This window comes from Lynx canadensis, chromosome D1 (assembly GCF_007474595.2).
Source record: "Lynx canadensis isolate LIC74 chromosome D1, mLynCan4.pri.v2, whole genome shotgun sequence".
Taxonomy (NCBI): Eukaryota; Metazoa; Chordata; class Mammalia; order Carnivora; family Felidae; genus Lynx; species Lynx canadensis.
Genome location: NC_044312.2, coordinates 72,396,216 through 72,416,563, shown reverse-complemented (window position 1 = coordinate 72,416,563; position 20,348 = coordinate 72,396,216). Strand labels below are relative to the sequence as shown.

General features: G+C 38.2%; 1 protein-coding gene across 9 annotated transcripts in view; it reads left to right on the top strand.

Annotated features, from left to right (window-relative positions):
- SOX6 (SRY-box transcription factor 6) overlaps positions 1-20,348 on the top strand; it is a 620,069-nt gene that overhangs the window by 589,955 nt on the left and 9,766 nt on the right. For 6 of the 9 annotated variants that reach the window (XM_030330812.1, XM_030330808.1, XM_030330814.1 and 3 more), the window contains 2 exons: positions 8,952-9,185; positions 11,860-12,076. In XM_030330812.1, the coding sequence (XP_030186672.1) occupies positions 8,952-9,185; positions 11,860-12,076 (451 nt within the window). The remainder of the gene's footprint in view (positions 1-8,951; positions 9,186-11,859; positions 12,077-20,348) is intronic. The other 3 variants (XM_030330807.1, XM_030330815.1, XM_032594837.1) reach the window with 1 other exon arrangement.

Genomic DNA, 20,348 nt, shown 5'->3' with positions numbered 1-20,348 from the left:
GAACATGGTGTATTCCTCCATTTATTTAGGTCTTCTTTAACTCAAAAATGTATTGTTTTTAGTGTAGAGGTCTTGCATACTTTTTTGGTTCTATCTATTTGTAAGTGTTTTATTTTCTGATGCTATTATGAATGAAAACCTAAAAAAATGATTTTCTAGTTGTCTGCTGCTAGTATATAGGAATACAATTGATTTCTGTACTTTTATATTGTATAATGCAGTATTGCTAAATTCACTTACTAGTTTTAGTAATTATCTTGCAGGTTCCTTAGGATTTTCTATGTAAACAATTATATTATCTATGAATACAAATAGCATTACGTATTCTTTTCCAGTTTGATGCTTTCTATTTCTTTACCTGCAGAAGTGTGTTGATAAGCGATGGTAAGAGTAGACATCCCTTGCCTTGTTCTTCACTCTTAGGGGAATAAGTATGATGTCCTACAGGCTCTTTTTAAATGCCCCTTATCACACTGAGGAGGTTCTCTTCTATTACTAGTTTCCTGTGAGCTTTTAACATGAGTGGGTATTGAATTTTGTTAAAACCAGTTTCTGAATCTATTGTGATGATCATGTTTTTTCCCTTTGTTTTGTTATATAGTGAATTACATTGCCTGATTTCACAAGGTAAATTAATGTTATATTCCTGAGATAAATTCTACTTAATCATGATTTATTATCTCTTTTACATATTGCTGGATTTAATTTGCTAATATTTTATTAAGAATTTTTGCATTTATGTTCAAATCTTTGTCAGGGTATGATGCCACCTCATAAAATAAATTTGGGGCCACTCTTTCCAACTCTACTTATCCTATTTTGTATAAAATTATTTTAATTTTTCTTTAAGTGTTTGAAAGAGTTAGCAGTGAAACCATTTGGGACTGAATTTTTCTTCATGAGAAGGTTGTTGGTTATAAATATAGTTTCTTTATTAGCTATACTAGTATTTAGGTTTTCTATTTGTTCTTGAGTAAATTTTAGTAGTGTGTGTCTTTCAAGAAATTTATTCATTTTATCTGTTTTTAAGTTTATTGGAATTAAGTTATTTACAACAGTCTTTTATTATTCTCTTAATGTGAGTAATATCTATAGTAAAATTCCCTCTTTCAAACCAAATACTGGTATTTTTGTTTTCTCTCTTCGTTGATCAGTCTTACTAGGGATTTATCAGTTTTATTGATCTTTATGAATGATTAATCCTTGGCTTTGTAAATTGTCTTTATTGTATCTGTTTTGTATTTCATTGATTTCAACTCTATCCATGCTGAATCTGTGATTTTATTTGAATTATTTAATTTGTTTATATTTAAGGTCATTATTGAATTTGATGGGCTTAAGTCTTACAATTTGCTATTTTTTCTTCTGTTTTTGTTATTGTTATTATTATTATTATTATTATTATTACAGTTTTATTTCTCTAGAGCAGTAAGATTCACAGTAAATTTGAGGGAAAGATACAGGGATTGCCCTTTCCCCCACACATGCATGGCCTTTCCTGTTGTCAACATACCCCACCAGAGTGGTACATTTGTTGCAATGGATGAACCTATCTTGACATATCATAATGACCCAAAGTTCATAGTTTACCTTAGTGTTTACTCTAAGTATTGTACATTCTATGGATTTGGACAAATGTATGGTAACATATATCCATCATTAGGAATCATACAGAGTATTTTCGCCGTGCTAAAAATCCTCTGTGTCTTGTCTGTTCATCACTCCTTCCCTGACCCATGGCAACCACTGATCATTTTACTGTCTCCTTTTCAGTCCTTTTTCAGTCTTCCATTTGAATTATTCTACTGGCATGTTAGCTATACCTTTTTGTATTTTGTTTGCTTGTTGTTTCTAGTGATTTACTATGAATCTTTGAGTCTTCTTACAGTTAAAATTATACCACTTTTTATAAAATAAACCGTTAACAACTTAATACCAGTTAGTACCTTATCCTTTGTGCTAATGTGCCATTGTTCTCATGTTTTACTTCTTATAAGTCCCACAGTACAGTGTTATATTTTATATTAAATAGTTCCTTGTCTTTTAAAAACAAATACAAAATCAGCTGTTTATTAATGAAATCCAGAGAGGAAACAAAGAGGGATTTTTTTGTTTTTGTTTTTTTAGTCACATTTATCATTGTTGATGCTCTTCCTTTCTTCATGAATATCTAAGTTTCTGTCAGAAATTATTTCTCTTCACCTTGAATGATTTTTTTGAATATCTCTTTTGGTATGAGTCTGCAAGTAATACATTTTTTCAGCTTTTATTTATCTGAAAATATATTTCACATTTGTCTTTGGAGAATATGTTCTGAATTTGAGCCATCTCTGAATTGATTTATTTAATTTCAGCATTCTAAAGATGTTCTTTAGTCTTCTAGCCTTCATCGTTTCTTATGAATAATTAGTGATTATTTATATTATTGTTACTTTGTATGTAATGTGCCCTGTTTCTCTGAAATTTTCCCTTTGTCTTTGGTTTTCAGCAGTTTGACTAGTGTCTAGGTATGGTTTTCTTTGTATTTATTCTAACTGCATTTACCTGAATATCTTGAACCTGTAAGTTGATGATTCTCACCAAATTCAGATAATTTTCAACCAGTGTTTCTTCAGATATTTTTCAGTCATGATTCTCTCTCTCTTCTACCTGGAACTTCAGTTACACATATTCTAGGACTCTTAGTGTTGTTCTACATATTGCTGAGTCTCTGTTTATGTTTTTAGCTTTTTTATTCTTTTTGATTTTGAGACTAAATAATTTCTTTTGATGTTTTTTCTTTTTTTTTTTAATGTTTGTTTATTTTTGAGAGAGATAGAGACAGAATGTGAGCAGGGGATAGGCAGAGAGGGAGGGAGACACAGAATCCAAAGCAGGCTCCAGGCTCTGAGCTGTCAGCTCAGAGCCCAACGTGGGGCTCAAACTCACAAACTGCAAGATCATGACCTGAGCTGAAATCGGAAGCTTAACCGACTGAGCCACCCAGGCACCCCTCTTTTGTTGTATTTTCAACTTCACTGACCCTTTATCTGCACTCCAAACTTCTGTGAAATCCAATCAGTGAATTTTCATCTCAAATATATTTTGCAGTTCTAGAATTTCCATTTCTCTTTCAAGTTTCATTTCCCTGTTGAAGCATCCCCTGACCCTGTCTATGTATTCATTATGACAATCTTTTCCTTTAAGTTCTCAAACATATTTATAATGGTTACTTTAAAGCTCTTGTTTGTTAATTACACTATGTGAGTCATCTCAGTTTCTCCTTCTGTTGAGGTTTTATTTGTTTGTTCTGTTTTGTTTGGTTGTTATTATCTCTGGGTCATATTTTAGTGGGGTTTTTTTGTACAACTAGTAATCTTTTACTGTATATTGCATATTGCAGATTATAAATTATAGGTTTATTATAAGTTCATTAGTAATCATTGAGACTTATTGAGAATTATTCAGAGGTAATTTCTCATTTGATTTCCATTTTGATGTCTTCTTGAATATATTTGTTCATGTCACTACCCCCACTTAAAAACTTTGAAGACTTCTTCACTTGGCATTCAAGGTACCTAGAAATCTGTCTTCTACTTCTCTAATTTCATCTTTTGGTGCTCCCCTATTTTCTTCTATAAGCCCAAGCCAGAGTCAGCTTCTTTTTATTCCCTAAAACTCTACCACCATTTTGCTGTATCTCTGTGTCTTTATTCACACAGATTCTCCAGCCTAGAATACTTTCGCACCCATACCTGCTGGTAAATTTTTCCTCTTCCTTTAAGATGCTGCTCAAGCACTGCTGCATCTCTGAAGCCTCCCTGATATTCATCTCTGTTCCTTCCAACAACATTAATAGCCCCTCTCCTCTGCTTTCATAGTACTTTTAAATTACCTTTGTTGGCACTTATACTGTTTTGTAATTTTCTATTTATGTGTCTATTTCCCTCACTGGACCAAATCCCTTTAAAAAAAGGCACATGTGGGGCGCCTGGGTGGCGCAGTCGGTTAAGCGTCCGACTTCAGCCAGGTCACGATCTCGCGGTCCGTGAGTTCGAGCCCCGCGTCAGGCTCTGGGCTGACGGCTCAGAGCCTGGAGCCTGTTTCCGATTCTGTGTCTCCCTCTCTCTCTGCCCCTCCCCCGTTCATGCTCTGTCTCTCTCTGTCCCAAAAATAAATAAACGTTGAAAAAAAAAAAAAAAGGCACATGTGTTATCATTCTTTGTATACCCAATCACAATGTTGGGTCTATCTGAAATTTGTCAGAAGTGTTTGCTGAATTAATGCATAAATAAATGATTACTAGGCACATTATAGAATTAGCCAAATTTCTTCTGTAGGGAAGAACACACATACCAAACACTTACCACTTACTCATTCACTCACATAACCCTTGGAATTTACCCAGGAAGCGGGCCTCTCTAGGATTAGTTCAGGACCATTGCCATAGGCTATGATGGTTACACTGGCCTTCTTTCCAGCCCACCTGGAAAAACTCAACTTTCTGTCTTCATTTTAAATCATTTAAATCACAGATTCCTAAGGAGGTCTTTGCCTTGGCAATTTCAGTTTTCTACCCATAGACTATCTTTCTTTGTCTAACTGAAAGTTTGCCTTTACTGAACTATGATATGGGAGACAAAGGATGAATTAATCAAACCAAGCCCCCTGGGGAAGTTGAAGAGAGCAGGAATTCCTGGTGTACAGGGAACAGTTCTTTCCCGTGGTGCCTAGTGTGGTGTTATTGACCTCCTGGCCTTTCAGTACCTGTCATTTATGATTTCTATTGCTTTTAATTAAAGACACTTAGGTCGGCCTGAAAGTAGTAGTCTCTAGGTACATAGCTTTTGGTCTAGGCTTTCTCTAACTGCTTTTCATGAGGAGATGTATCATGAACATCGAACTCACAAATGATTCCTCTGCTCTTAAAAGTAAAAGGCACTCCATCATAGAATTGTGAGACATTCCCTGGGACCATTCTGGATTCTGATGGAGAGCACTGACTATTTATTTATTTATTTATGTTTATTTATTTTTATGAGAGAGAGAGACAGAGTGCAAATGGGGGAGGGACAGAGAGAGGGAGACAGAATCTGAAGCAGGCTGCAGGCTCTGAGCTGTCAGCACAGAGACAGACATGGGGCTCGAACTCATAAACTGGGAGATCATGACCTGATCTGAAGTCGGACACCAAACAGACTGAGCCACCCAGGCACCGCTTATTTATTTATTTTTGAAGTTTGTTTGTTTGTTTACTAAGAGAGAGAGAGAGAGAGAGAGAGAGAGAGAGAGAGGGAGGGAGTGCAGCGGGGGAGGGGCAGAGAGAAAGGGAGAAAGAGAATCCTAAGTAGGCTCCACACAGCACAGAGCCTGACACAGGGCTCAATCTCACAAACTGTAAGATTGTGACCTGAGCCCAAATCAAGAGCTGATGCTTAACCAACTGAACCACCCAGGTGCCCTAGTATTGGCTATTTTAGAATGAAGTGCTTTTTTTTTTTTTTTTTTTTTTTTAGCTTGGTGTTATTTCCAAAAATGAATGAAGCAGTATGAAGTTACACTTGATATGTAGATTTTAATTATAACAGAAAGTGGATTTTAGGCTTCAAATGTTCAGACTAATAATAGCACACCTTTTGAAAACAATTCTATAGTATCCTATAGAATCTTCCTCATGTGTTTAAAAAGGTTTATATAATATACAATCTTCATTTTAAAATTTTGGACTTTATACACACATATCCGGTCATATGTATTTCTACTGCTGCCACAATAACTCCCTAATCATTTTGTCTTATGAAACAAAGTTTAGGTAAGTTAAGGAGCACTTTCTAAATATTCTTTTGATTTTGTGCCCTCTTAATACTTTCTTAAAATTCTGACTCTGATCACATATCAGTCCAGTATAAAAGTGGTTTCAAACCTTGGTCTCCCTGGATAAGTCTCTACTCAAATCTTGGTTCATTGCTATAACATTCCTAATTTAGCTCATTTATCTCTATGTCCTCATTCATTTTTACTTGACTTTCCTTGGAAGAGAGGAGAGGAGGCAAGATAAAAGAGATGCATTTTCTATTTTCTATCTCTTAATTCACATTTTTATACTTTGTACTATGCTTGAATTTCTTAATTTATGGGAGCATTTATGGTGAGTCCTAGATATCTGCTCTGTAAATTAATTCAATGTCATGTAGACAACATGCACTATGGGAGAAAGGGGCAAGGTGGATGTAGGGTAGTTGGTGGGGTGAGACCTGAGCTCTGTTCCTTGAAAGGAGAATAGGAAGTGTTTGTTAAGACTGAGGTACAGAATGAGAGGGAGAGAGATTGGGCATATGTATGGCATGTCTGAGAGAATCAACTGGTATGGAGTAGAGGATCTACTAAGAGCCGAGTCTGAAAAGCCACCATGATTTCCATCAGCCCATAGGAGAGTAAAACTTGCCATTCACAATGAAATACATCTTTTAAATGAACAAATAAATGGAAGCTGACTATTTGGTTTTGCTAGAGGTAGAGAGAAAGCTATGACGGTAAAAGCAAATCTCAAATGTTAATCACCTGTGGCATAGTAGTTACCTTAGAATACTATTGAAATGTTTTTGCCTCTGACATTCTCCATAAGCCTGTCTCCTTTTATGTGCATGCATGCAAGTATATAAATTGCTGAATCCATGTCAGTTGTAAAGTAATGGCACTGAGGGCATCATAAATTACCATGGTGATCCTCAGGAGAAGACACTGTCGTATCTGAATGAGTGTTTCACTTCCAGAGTAATGTATGCCTTCATCTGGCCCAGCAGTCAGCATATTGCCCTGTGTTGATGGATATTGTCAGCTGGAAGCTACACTACATTTCACTGCACAATAAACATGGCTGTCAAACCCATATAAAGTGAAATCAATTTATCCTGTATGGTCAGTGCATTTTAAATGAAATTAATGTACTGTGGGTATGGTGGCAAAAAGGTAGCAGATTAGTTATGCATCTTGGGATCCGAGATGTTTCATGTAAGGGATCATTCTGTCTAGTAGGCCTAAAAGAAGGGCTGTTTATAAAATATATTATTTTTGCATGGTCTTCGCAAAGTGGCCCCTCTGCCCTCTTTCATGTTTAGAAAAGAATTGATAATATTAGCCAGTCGGGGCCCCTTTATCCTGTCTTTTGTTTGCTATAAATGATGATCATATTTGTCAAATAATAGTGCACTTTAATGTTCTAATTTATTACTAGCTCTGACACAAACAAATTTCTACTTAATCAAGGTATCTAGAAATAGAGTAGAAGGGCCAGAGATTGATTGGGTCATGTTGTTCCTGTATAATCACTCCACTGAGCTGAAAGGCTTTACTTTTTCCAGAAAGTGGAAATGTTGGTTTTAATGTGTATTTTGCTTCTAAACTTTTGGGAGTTGGCTTTCCTGTTTATGCAGCAGAAAACCTGGCTGAGGCCACCGGTCAAACCACTTTACGTTTAACTATAGAAGTTTTCAATCTATAGGGGGATATGAGGTAGATGCCACATTGCAAAGCATATATCAGTATGTGACACTAGCAGCGTTCTTGAAAACAAGCAAGAGCTGTGTCCATTCATTTATTCACTCATTTACTCATTCACTAATTTAACATATTTTACTAATTCAATCTCTATATGCCAAGTGCTTCACCAGAGCCTAGGGAGACAGCAGTTGAAGGAGAGCCAGTTCCTGCCTTATTGTCAAAGAACTTTCAATCTAGCATGTTACTAGCTAGAGTCATCTCTTCAGAAACTATAAAATATCAGAGGTTTAGATAGAGTTTCATAGGGGAATGTTAAAGGACTACCCTTAAACAGCAGACAACTGTATCAGGACCCTTGAAATAAATGCCTTTGAGTCTACTAGTTTGCATATAAGTTGAAAACCAATCTTTTACTTAATAAATATTTATTGAATATCTACAATGTGGGAAATCCTGGGGATACAAGAATGAGTAAAACAGAAACACCAACTTTAGGGGTTTCATATTCCTTTGGATGGAGTGGAAAGATTAGAGAGAGATAGTTACATAAACAAGTAATTTCATGTAGCATAAAAGAAAAAGGAACGAACGCAGCCTGGGGAACGTCATTGTGAATGCTGTTCCAATGGCTTGAGTTACCCTTCCCGTCTGCCTCCCCCTATTCACGCGATAATTTTTATTCATCCTCCACAAGAGAGCTTACCCATCACCTTTCCTAAGAGGCATTTGCTGACTGTCTTGTCTGATGCCCTTCTGGTACCCTGTATACTGCAGTATTACGCATTTATCACACACTATTATAACTGCCTGGGGCCCGTATCCCCTCTGATCTGTGCGCTCCTTAAACGCAGGGATTGTTTTTATTTACCTTTGCATCCCTAACCGCTGCCATAATGCCTAACTCATAGTAATTGCTCAATTAATATTTTCTATTGAATTTACTAATTCATGAAGCACACCACACGTGACTGGGTCTTGAAGGATGAGTGGGACTTAGTGGGACCTAGTGAAGGAGTAGAAAGGGCTTCCAGGCAGCGAGAGGAGTGCCGGAGAGGGCATAATATTGTGAAAGAGAATTCTATTTGAGGTAAAGAGATAGTTTGAAGTGGCTGCGGTTTTTGGCAAATGAGGCTAAAATGATAGGTGAGAGCCTGCTTTTGAAGGGAAGACTCGCATCAGGAAAGGTTACCATAAAATAATGCCAGTCATTGCACAATCACCACCTGCAAGTGCCTGTAGTAAAAATGTACTAGGTGCATAAAACATACAAAATTAATTCTGCCCAGTGTGTCTTTGAGGCCTCCATCAGAAGGGCCTATAGAATTGTCATTTGAAACCGTCTTCTTCCAAGAGGTCACTTGAAACGAAGAGAAGGGCGTAGGGAAAACAGCTGAACCAGGCGGCAAGCTGTGTTACCTTACTCAGATAATAACGTTTGCACCCATCTTGTTCTTCCTGCCCTGACATTACAGGAAGTAAAGCAATGAATGGCTCTGCAGCTAAACTACAGCAGTATTATTGTTGGCCAACAGGAGGCGCCACTGTGGCTGAAGCACGAGTCTACAGGGATGCCCGCAGCCGGGCCAGCAGCGAGCCACACATCAAGCGACCAATGAATGCTTTCATGGTTTGGGCGAAGGATGAGAGGAGGAAAATCCTTCAGGCCTTCCCCGACATGCATAACTCCAACATTAGCAAAATCTTAGGTGAGTGCAGTCGCTGATGCTGACCTCCTACCCTGCGAGTGCCCCCCAGAGTGTAAAACAGGGGCATAACTTGACACCTAAGGGAGACTGTGGTTTGCAGAGGTTAGATGTAGCTCAGCAAGCTGCCACGAGAGACTTCGTCACCATCTCTGTGTCCCCCACCCTTCAGTGTGGCATTTAGGTTTAGGGGTTATATATCCACGAGGTGCCAGGGAAGGACTGACTAAAAAACTTATTTTAGAGACAAAACTATTTATAGTGTGTTAATACTGTGAATTTGGCAACTGTGAAAGGTACTGCTAAACCGGATTGGTGGAGACAAGCCTTATCTCCTTTTCTTATTCAGTCTTCTTAAATCCCTAAGTTGCTCCGAAACCTTGGAAACATTCACAGATCCTACAGTTTTCTGCTTTACCTTTCTTGGGTTCATAATATCCTTCTGAAAGGACTCGTCAGGAACTAGGGTGAGCCCCAAAACAGTGTGAAATTCATGGAGTGTTGAACAGTGCCTCTAATGATAACTTCAAAACTTGTAAAATGAAACTACATTTACTTTAATAAGATATGACGAGTTCAAATTTCATAGCAGTGAGTTGAACACATAGACCACAGGGCAGAGGCCCGTTTTGTGGTAAATTGCCAGAGTGATTCTCCCGTTTCTCAGGATTAAACTCAAACCTCGTTCTATTAGTGTAAAGCTTGCTAGTGCAGATTATACAGTTTGGAATTATTGTGTTCAACATATTGAACATATTTTATTCAACATGTAGCATTACAGTCAACATGTTTCCTCTTTAAAAAGAAAAAACACAGAAGGCACTGTTCTATTTAAGCTGTCATGATGTGACAAAATCTCAAAGGGAGCCGTTTAAGAAGCTGAAAAACATTACAGACTTAAACTGTGGTTTTCATTTTTTAAATGTTTTGTTCAAAAGCAATAAATATTTAACCTTAGTAAATATCAGTGATCTGGACATACACAAATACACGTTTTGTCACTGTATAAATAATTTAACTTGATTCTGAGACATTGTGAGGCAGTAACCTCTAAGAAAATTTAAAACACACATAAGATCAAATAGTGGTGAAATGTTAAAAAGTAAGTTTTTCCCTTTTATTCCTTGAGATATTTGAATTTCAAGATGGATGCCAAATGTCACTACAATGAGGTAGGGTTTTATTTTTAGAGTTTCTGAGATATACACAGGGATAGTATTATTCTTTTGAATTTAAGTACCTTTGAAACCAAAAGGTTCCTGATGGACATGTTAATTTTGTTTTTCTAATTAATAGACATTTAAAAGAAAATCAGTTTCTCTGTCCTTGAATTTGAGACCTAATTTTGAAATTTTCTTTTCTTCTTCTTCTTCTTCCCCTCCTCCTCCTCCTCCTCCTCCTTCTTCTTCTTCTTCTTCTTCTTCTTCTTCTTCTTCTTCTTCTTCTTCTTTTGCCATTTTAGTAGCAGCATGAGTAAGCTCTCAGATGGGCATAGAAACTCTCTGTTTCCATCTTGGCAGCTGTAGGCAATCTATATTCTTGGTGTGCATCCTGTGAAAAAAAAATATTAAGAATATAGTAAGTGTATTCATTAAAATATAAACTTTGAAGCACAAGCATTTCAAGAGTGCCAAGAATCCTCTGTTAACTGGGGCTTTAAGCTACTGGGAGTCAGCAGAACACGGAGAAGTCTGTCTGTGTAGACTTTCTACACAACTTTTGCACAACAATCAGGAAAGAACAGGGATGGATGTGCTATTAAAGCAGACCAGGATACTGCTGGCTACAGAGAAGATTTGTACGACTTTCCATTTGTTTATGTATGAAAAATCTCCACTGAAGATTAGCTAACATCCAGTCAGCACAGCTGTTACCGCTTTATTCACCAGCGACACACAAAAATGCAATTTGATACATGTAAAAAAACACATCCCTTCTTCGTCAAGTGTTTAGGTAATTCTTTATAAACAATATTAGAGAAGTGAATACTTTTCCTTCTTCCTCTATAAACCACATTAAAAATTTTTGTGCTGTCATTGGTACAGCTCTGAATGAACATTTGTAGTACTTGAAAATGGTATATATCATTCCAACTGTACCTTCCGGTTCGAAAGCTAGAACTTAAGTAGAGTTTAGGCTTTTTAATTACCCTAGGCCAGGGGAGACAGTGCGCACACTGGGTTTTTATATATGGAAGGATACCAACATCTGCCGACACCTTCTCAGTAAGTAGCTTCCCTAAAGATGCCTGGACAAGTTGACAGACGTTTGAATCTCTGAAAGCGGGAGAGCTTTTTCTGAGAATCCTGTCAGCCTTGAGAGTATGCTTTGGAAGTTTCAGTTTTTCACCCTTTGAGAGAGATAGACGACCAATAGATGGGGGAAGGACATTGGTGTAGGAGGCGATCTTTAAGCAGCAGAGACATGTTTTAAAATAATATACTTTTTGTAGCACCAGCTTTAAGTCATTGAAAGAAATAATGTAATAAATGTTGCCATATACAAAATTATTCTTTGCTCTATGGTCTATACAAGACTGCTGGGGAGGCTCAGTGGGATGCGGTGGTAGGAGCTACCCAGAGCCAGAGGTGAGTAAAGCGGTGGGAAGGTATACCCAGTAGTTTCCATGAATATGTTGCCTTGACCACTTGGGTACTTAACAGCTGTTTTTGTTTAGGGTCTCGCTGGAAATCCATGTCCAACCAAGAGAAGCAACCTTACTATGAAGAGCAGGCCCGGCTAAGCAAGATCCACCTAGAGAAGTACCCGAACTATAAATACAAACCTCGACCGAAACGCACCTGCATTGTTGATGGCAAAAAGCTCCGGATCGGGGAATATAAGCAACTGATGAGGTCTCGGAGACAGGAGATGAGGCAGTTCTTTACCGTGGGGTGAGTGTTCCTGAATGTGGCCACCTGGGCTTTCCCCTCCCACTGGGAAACCACAGGATGGCTACTGGCAGTGTGTTTGGGAAGGAGATTGGGGAAGGAAGGAGATCAAGACCTATCCAGGGACTAGGCTGTGGTGATCTCTGCAGTGTCTCTCTCTCTCTCTCTCTCTCTCTCTCTCTCTCTCACACACACACACACACACACACACAAACACACGCACGCGCGCACGGTCTTACAGCCTGGCTCCTGCTCAACAGCTCAAAACAAACCTGGTCTCCCCTCTCCTTGTCTCGCAAACTAATCTTAGATGTTCAGTGCCCACACACAATGTTTCTGGTAGTTTATTTAAGCAGACATATGGGGAGAAAAAATAAAAACCAACCTTAAGAAATCCCCAGAAGCTTTCCAGCTTCTCTGGGTGGTGCTTCTGACTCTAATCACAATAGTCTGCTTTTGTTGTGGGATCTACCACAAGATAATTGGCCTTGACATTGGTTAGAGGACCTCATTTTTGGCGTAAGATCCAGAACTCCTGTTGCAGTAAATTATTCTGTGGTGGAAGCAATAACAATGTGGATTTTCTTGCTTAAATCAGAAACTAGACATGTTTTTGATATCTTCAAGTCTGATTTCATGTCATTTTGTTTAAAAATTAGGTAATAGATTTCTGGTATAAATTTCGAGTTGGCTGACTGGCTGTCTGCATTTAAAAGAGGCCCTTTGTAACCACAGCCATGGGGATAAGCGGGGATGCAGACGCCTGTAGGTTCCAGCACACCCAGACCTAGAGGCACAGGGGTGATAAACCAGAGGACCTTGCTGGAGGCACTGGCCTGAGGCGGCTGCAATCAGCTTGGGAAGATACTTGGGACCGGGCTTGAGAGAGAGAAATGGAGTTAGAGGCAGCTGGGCTCACTGTTAGCTGGAAGGAGCCATGAGGAGCTATGCCACACGCCAAGGCACATGGGACAGCCTCATCTGGAGTTGAGAGATGTGCCTCAGAGGAAAAGTAAAGACCTGCTTAGTTTTAAAGACACTTAAAACAACAACCTCATGGAACAAAAAGTTGGTTTCAGAAGCATGTATTTAAAGCATAAAATTAATTTGGAATAGTAAATAGAATACAAAAAAAAAAAAAAAACACGCCAATGAAAGCGGTCTGGGCCATGAATCTGTGCCATACATGAGAGTGCTCTAGAGAGGAGCACTGGAGTTTGACCACCAAGGTTCAAACGCTGGGCCACCTGCCCGGGGAAGTTATTGAACTTCTCTGAGCCTCTGTTTCCTCATGTGTGAAATGAAATGAATAGTGGCACTGATGTCGTACAATTGTTGAGAGGATTCAATGAGGCAGTGTTTTTGAAAGTTCTTTTATGGTGCTTGGTACAGTATCAGTAAAGGTGATATTTTACCACTATCATCACTATTAAATACAGATTTACTATCACAATAAAACTATATTTTATTTCATACCATATAGTCAACTTCTTTACTCTGTGGCAGAACTTTTGCAAGGTAAGGGAGGCTTAAGCCACTTTGTTATTTGAGAATCTCAATCTCTAAACAGATGATGACATATGCCAAAGTAGGTTTATCAAATTCTTCTGTATGGTAAATGTTTGTGTTTTTAAAAATAATACTTTTAACATCAGTAATACAATGCAATGTAAGTAGGCTATTTACTAGCTATTTAGACGATTTATAAAAAATACCAATCCATAGTGCACTTTGGGAAGTAGGGTCACATGAAACAAAATACAAATTTATTTTAACTCTGTGATAAATGTCTCCTTTTAATCCTGTCTCTGAGACCATATGCAATCTCTTTTGAGCAGAGAATCAAAAATTTAAGTTTGAGAACCTTTGTGATCCCCTCTGTTTGTTCCAGTCATGTCCCTATGTATCGAGCGATACGTAATGGGTGTCTCTTGCCATAGTCTGGAAGGCTGTCAAAGGTACCATTTTAGGTCCCTGATAATTATTTGAAAATATGAGCTGTAGCAACTCTATTTAATTTATTTCCCCTTACCAAAGGGTACATTGAAGTGGCTCTGGATCAAAATAATTCAACACACAGCAATGCATGTAAAATAAAAAAAAAAAAAAAACTAAAACAACTCAACAGCATCTACTGTTTATTGAAGATCTACTGCACACTAGACACTTTAGGTATATAAATCACATAATCCTCTAAATAAGGTAAAGAAAAGGTTCTGTGGCTGCCAAAAGGTCAGAGAGAGCAAGGGTTTAAATCTAGGTCTCTGCCTCCATCATGCCTAATGACTGAGGGATTGTCCTCAAAATACGTTTCTATTTTGTGCCCTATTCTGGCACAGTTATGAGTTTGGCTGTGCTATTTGAAAAAAGAGTGCCTACAACCCTTGGTTGTGGTGTATGATGGCATTAGAGGAGCTCTGAAATTTAGAGACTGAGGATTCTGTTTCCAGTAGTGCAGTGGGTCCTTTATGGAAGGACCCTTTAAGACTATAGAATGAAGCTACGGATGTGCAGGCAGTGACCAGAATGTCTTATTCTTTAATTTTCAGTGCTGACTATTTTCCTCTGCCCAGCTTTGGTAATACTTGCAATGTGAAGCCAGGTATTATTTCTACTTAAGGATTCATATTCTCTTTTAAGTAGTTGTATTTGATAGATTATTAACTCCCTGGGGTTCATCTTTGGAAATTCGTCTTCATTAGATGTGAGGTTATTACAAGAGGGAAAAGAAACAAGAAATTCAAAGATTGCTATTGACTTCTTGAGAGAATGGGGGTAAGATCAATTTTTATAGCTGATTTTGAAAAGACATGCATAACTTTTGAGCCAACAAAATTGCGTATATTGCTCAACATTGTCATGCATTTTACTGACAATACAACTAAAAATTCAGTGAGTTAGATTTTTTTTTTACTCAGCTATTATGAAATAAATTTATCAATAATATGAAGTGGAGTAAGGTTAGCTCTTGCCTTAGATTTAACCCCTTCGATTGACAGGTTAAGTATTAGAACTTTTAATCATTTTGATGAGCACTATTAATGTTGAAATGATATTAATTAGGGTACATGTAGCTACAACATTGTCTTTTCCCAAAGAATTATGGCCAGATGCATTTCCATTTATTTGAAGTTTATTCAATAATTTACCTGTGAACTAATAGAGAATTATGCAGATACTATAAAATATCAAATTTGGGGCTACTTTTTGAGTAATAATGATAACTTTTTGAATACTTACCATATACTGTATACCGTGATGAGTGATTCATAAAGATTATTGCGAATACAACAAATAATTACAAGACAAGCAGTATCATCCTCTCTACGTGGTTGAAAAACAACAATGTTCAGAGATGTTAAATAATTTGTCCAAGGCCACACAGCCAAGTAAATTGCACAGCTGAGATGTAAACCAGGCTTATGTGAGTGCAAATGTGAAACATATGTCCTTTTCACCATTACACATACCTCTCAATTAGAGCCTACAAATTGTTCAGAGGCTGTGTAGTATAGTGGTTAAGAACGTCAATTCTGGAACCAGACTGTTCTGGTTCAAATACTAGATCTGCTTATTCCTGGCTCTAGGGACTTATACATAGCAATCTTTATTCCTCTGAAGTCTCCACTTGCCCTTGGGAAACTTATTTAAACTCTCTGTACCTCGATTCCCTCATAAATAGAGTGGAGATGACAATAATACCTATAATACTGGGCCTTTCTGAAGATTGAATAGCTTAATATATCTAAAGTGCTTGCTTAAAACAATGTCTGGCACATAGGAAGCCCTGACTTAGGATAAATATTATTATTATTATTATTATTATTCTAGAAAAGTAATGCTACGTGCCAAGTATATATTTCATATTATAAAGAATTATATTCTAGTGACTTATGCTGTAAGTGATTTGAACATTTGCCATTTGATCTTAATCCTTAAGAGGTTGAATCAAACCTGTACGATACTTATAAACATAATTGATTAGCATAGGCTAGCCATACTCTTTTCAGTATGGAACTCTGTAGAGAAAGTTGGATTAGGATCTCTGATAGGCAGCATAGAAAGATTGCTATCATTTCCATTTCTTACTCTAGTATCAACTACAGAGATGTAGAACGTGTAGGCTTATCTCTTCATGAAACAGACCTCATTGTCTTCATTTGTAGATGCTGTAAAAGTCTGAAAGATCAGCAAACAAGGGGGATTTGCCAAATTAATATGTCGGTTTTTGTGGGGTTTTGTTTTGGTTTTGGCTTTTGCGATTGGTGAAGCTAAACTGTACTCCACAAATATTCTTGTGATTTGGAAGCCATGTACTAATGCTGTACTCTATCAGGGTCAGCTTTATTCTTTACTTGGGCTGGGAAGAGGGGTTCTTAGCTTGTCTCTGCTCATATCAGCTGCATGTATACACTTTTACAAACATCTACAACTTTTGTTTTGATGTGCACATTCATTATTTGTAAAGCCCAATACTTGCCAGCTATTCCTGTTTGTGAAATCTGCAGTGTTTGAATTTTGACTTTGCAATTGATCTGTAAAGGAAGGAAAAATGCTTTTTAGGAAAGTAATTTCCGATAGACAAAGCTTGAGCCTGCTGGCTGGATTTTCCATTTTGTAATTGATTGGTCCGTCAATTGGTGAGGGCTTATTTGAAACCAGTGATGTGCCCAGCACTGTACTAAATTAATACAGTACATGAGGCATTAATTCTGTACACAGTGAGCTTTCAGAGAGTGCTGTGGTTAGAGAAACCAGACACATACACAAACATATTAGCAAATAAGAGTTTGTTACACACACACACACACACACACACACACACACACAGGGAATGCATTGCATAGTGCTGCACACAATGTATAGTGAAGTACTAATTTTGATTTTATGGAGCAGAGCAAGTAAAGGTCAGAAGAGAAGAGATTACTATTCCTTAGGGCCAGCCATAGGTCATTTTTGAGAAAGGGGACCTGATGTTTGGGTAGGGTCAGGCTGGTGGAAAGTAGGGGTAAAGATTCCTGTCTTAGCATAAAGATTAGCATGAACACATGGAGGGAAATGCAGAAATGTTAAACATGTAAAAAATGAAGCTAGCCTAGGAATAATTATTCCTGGCAGTAAAGAAAAGTAAGAGAGGTAGGGTGGGGCAATATTTTGGAAACTCTTGAAAGCCAGGATACTGCAACTATAATTAGCCATGCTCACTTGATTTTGTAGTCTTTTATTATGCTGGTAACAACAATGAGAAAGCAAGACCAGCATGATAGTTAGCTTATGATTTTGCATCCATAGAATCAGTGGTAACTTAAAAGGGGCCTCAGAAGTCATGTACTTCAAGTAGGCAACCATTGAAGGAGTCCTCCCTACGTTCTGCTTGAACTGTTATAGGGCTAGAGAGCTCACCACTTCCCAAGGAAGCTGGTTTCTTTGTGGAACATGTCCTAATGCTAGCCAAGTTCTTTTCTCTTAACTGAGCCATGGTCTACCTTTCTGCTACTTTGTAGATCAGTTCTACTCCTCTTCTTTGGTCCCTTTTCTAGAGTTAGTCTCTTCCTTATTTATAAAGACAGCCATTCAAGCCTTTAAAGATGGTTATATTCACATTCATTCTCCACTATCTTCCCTCTCATATATCTAGTCTCATTATATTTTTTCTTCTGTTAAGTAGGTACCCAACTTTGTCATTTGTTTTCCCCCTCATTCACGAGTTCACTCATTCATTCATTCATTCATTCACTGCATGTATACATTATGGAATGTGCCTCCTGTGGTCCAGGCATTGCTGAAATTTTAGAGCTGTATCAGTGAAAATTCCTGTCCTCATGAAGCTTACGTTCTGGTGGGAGGAATCGGACAGCCAACCAATCAATCAATAAATAAATATCAAATAGTAGTAAGTACCTTAGAACAAAGTAAAGTAGAGAAAAGGTAGGGAATTTCAGGGGATGGAGTATAATTTTAAACAAAGTGGCTACAGAACGCCTCACTGACAATCTCATACTGGAACCAAAGGCCTGCAGAGTGAGGTAGCAAGCTGCATGGGTCTCTGGGAGAAAAACAAGGCAGCAACTGCAGAGGTCTGGAGGGAAGGTTGTGATTGGCTTTTTCAAGAATTAATGATGTCAGAGTGGTAGGAGCAGCATGGGTAGGAAGGAAAAGTAACAGATGTCAGAGAGGTAGTAGGGAGTCAAACTGTGAAAGGACTTTCAGCCATTGTGAAGACTTTGAATCTGACCCTGAGTGAGGTGGAAAGGCATTGAAGGGTCATAGGCAGAAGAGTACTCTGATCTGACTTGGGTTTTAAAAACGTCATTCTTTCTGCCATCTTGAGTATTGTCTGAAGGAGGCATGGCTGGAATAAGGAGGCAGGCTTTTACAATAAACCAGATTAGAGTTGACGGTGGCCTGGACCAGATTTGTAAAGGTGGAGGGAACAAGAAGTGGAGGGATTCTGGATATATTCCTGATAGCAGACTAATAGGATTTGCTGATGGATTGGATATAGCATTTGAGAGACATGCGGTTGCCAGGGATTGGCTCAAACAGCCAAGGATGAAGCAATCATTAACTAAGATCAGGAAGGCCACGAGAGGAGCAGATCTATGGAGAATGATCAGGAGTTCAGTTTCACATCTGTAAGGTTGAGATGGTAGTTTGACATCCACATTGAATAAGAAGTTATATATACATACATGACTCTGAAATTTAGGAATGTAGTGCCTACCAGGCATCCAAATTTGAGAGTCATCAGCACCTAGATAATATTCGAAGCTGTGGAAAATGGACAAGATCACCAAAGGAATGAATTTAGATAGAGAACAGGTGCAAGAACTGATCCTGGGGTACTTCAGAGCTTAAATGTCAGGTTGATGAGGATGAGGAGGGTGCATTCAGGGACCTAGAAGGAGCAGCTAATGAGATAGGAAGAAGACCAGAAGACAAGGGAAGAAAGTGGTTCCCACAAGGGGAAAAGTGGTCAAATGCTGCTCATGGCATAGGTCAAGTAAGATGAGGACTAAGAACTGACTTTTGAATTTAACAACACAAGATCATTGGTAGTGTGACTTTTACAAGCTATGTTTCATTGAAGTGTTGGGGAGTGATTGAAGTAGACTTAAGAATTTAGTAGAAGAAATGGAGAGAGTGAATATACACAATTTTTCAAAAAAGTTTTGCTTTAAAGGAGATCAGAGAAATAGAGCGGTAGCTGGAGGGGGATTCGGGTGAGTCAAGAGAGAGTTTTTGTTGTTTTCTGTTTTTAAAGTGGGAGAGATTATGGCATGTTTATGTGCCAATGGGAATGATCCAAGAAAGAGGGAAAATTGATCATGCAGATGGGAGAGACAATTACTGGAGACAGATCCTTAGTGAGAACAGAGATTCAGTGCACACACGAAAGGGTTGGCCTCCCATTGGATTATGAGTTCATTCAAAATACAGAAAGGCAGGCAGAGAGTTAGGAAAACAGAGATAGATGGGTACATGTGATGATGAGAGCTTTTGAAAAACTTCTTCTGATTACTTCTAATGTCTCCATGAAATGGAAAGTCAGGTCATCAACTGAGAGTGAGAATGTGGGAGAAGTTGGACATTTGAGGAGAGTTGAGAAGGTATGAACTAATTATCTAGGAGAGTAGAAGAAGGAGTGGCTTAGGGAATAGTACAACATGATGGCTGAACAGCACCAGAGACCAATTTAAAATTCATGCTCAAAAATTCAGACTAGTAATCATGGAAATGTGCTTTCTGCAGCCAAGTTCAGCTGTGTGGGAGTGGTCACAAGTAGGCAGGGAGTTCAAGATTTGCCATGTAAGAGGAGAGAGTATGTACAAGATAGTGACTAACCACAGAATTGATATTGGGTAAAGAGATAAAGTCAAGGCACAAGAGGGAGAGAGAAGGGCAGTGAAAATTTGTTGAAGAGATCAAGGAATTGTAGATGCTCATAAGGTGGGAGAATTGTTGAATTGTTCTTCTAGAGAAAGAAAACTAGAAAGAGAAGATGTTGTGGTCAGACAGTGGGATATTTAAAATAGAAATTAGGGGGGGCGCCTGGGTGACTCAGTCAGTTTAGTGTCTGACTTCAGCTCAGGTCATGAAATCACGGTTTGTGAGTTCGAGCCCCGCGTCAGGCTCTGTGCTGACAGCTCAGAGCCTGGAGTCTGCTTTGGATTCTGTGTCTCCTCCTCTCTCTGCCCCTCCCATGCTTGTGCTCTTTCTTTTTCTGTCTCTCAATAATAAATAAACGTTAAAAATTTTTAAATAGAAATTAGGG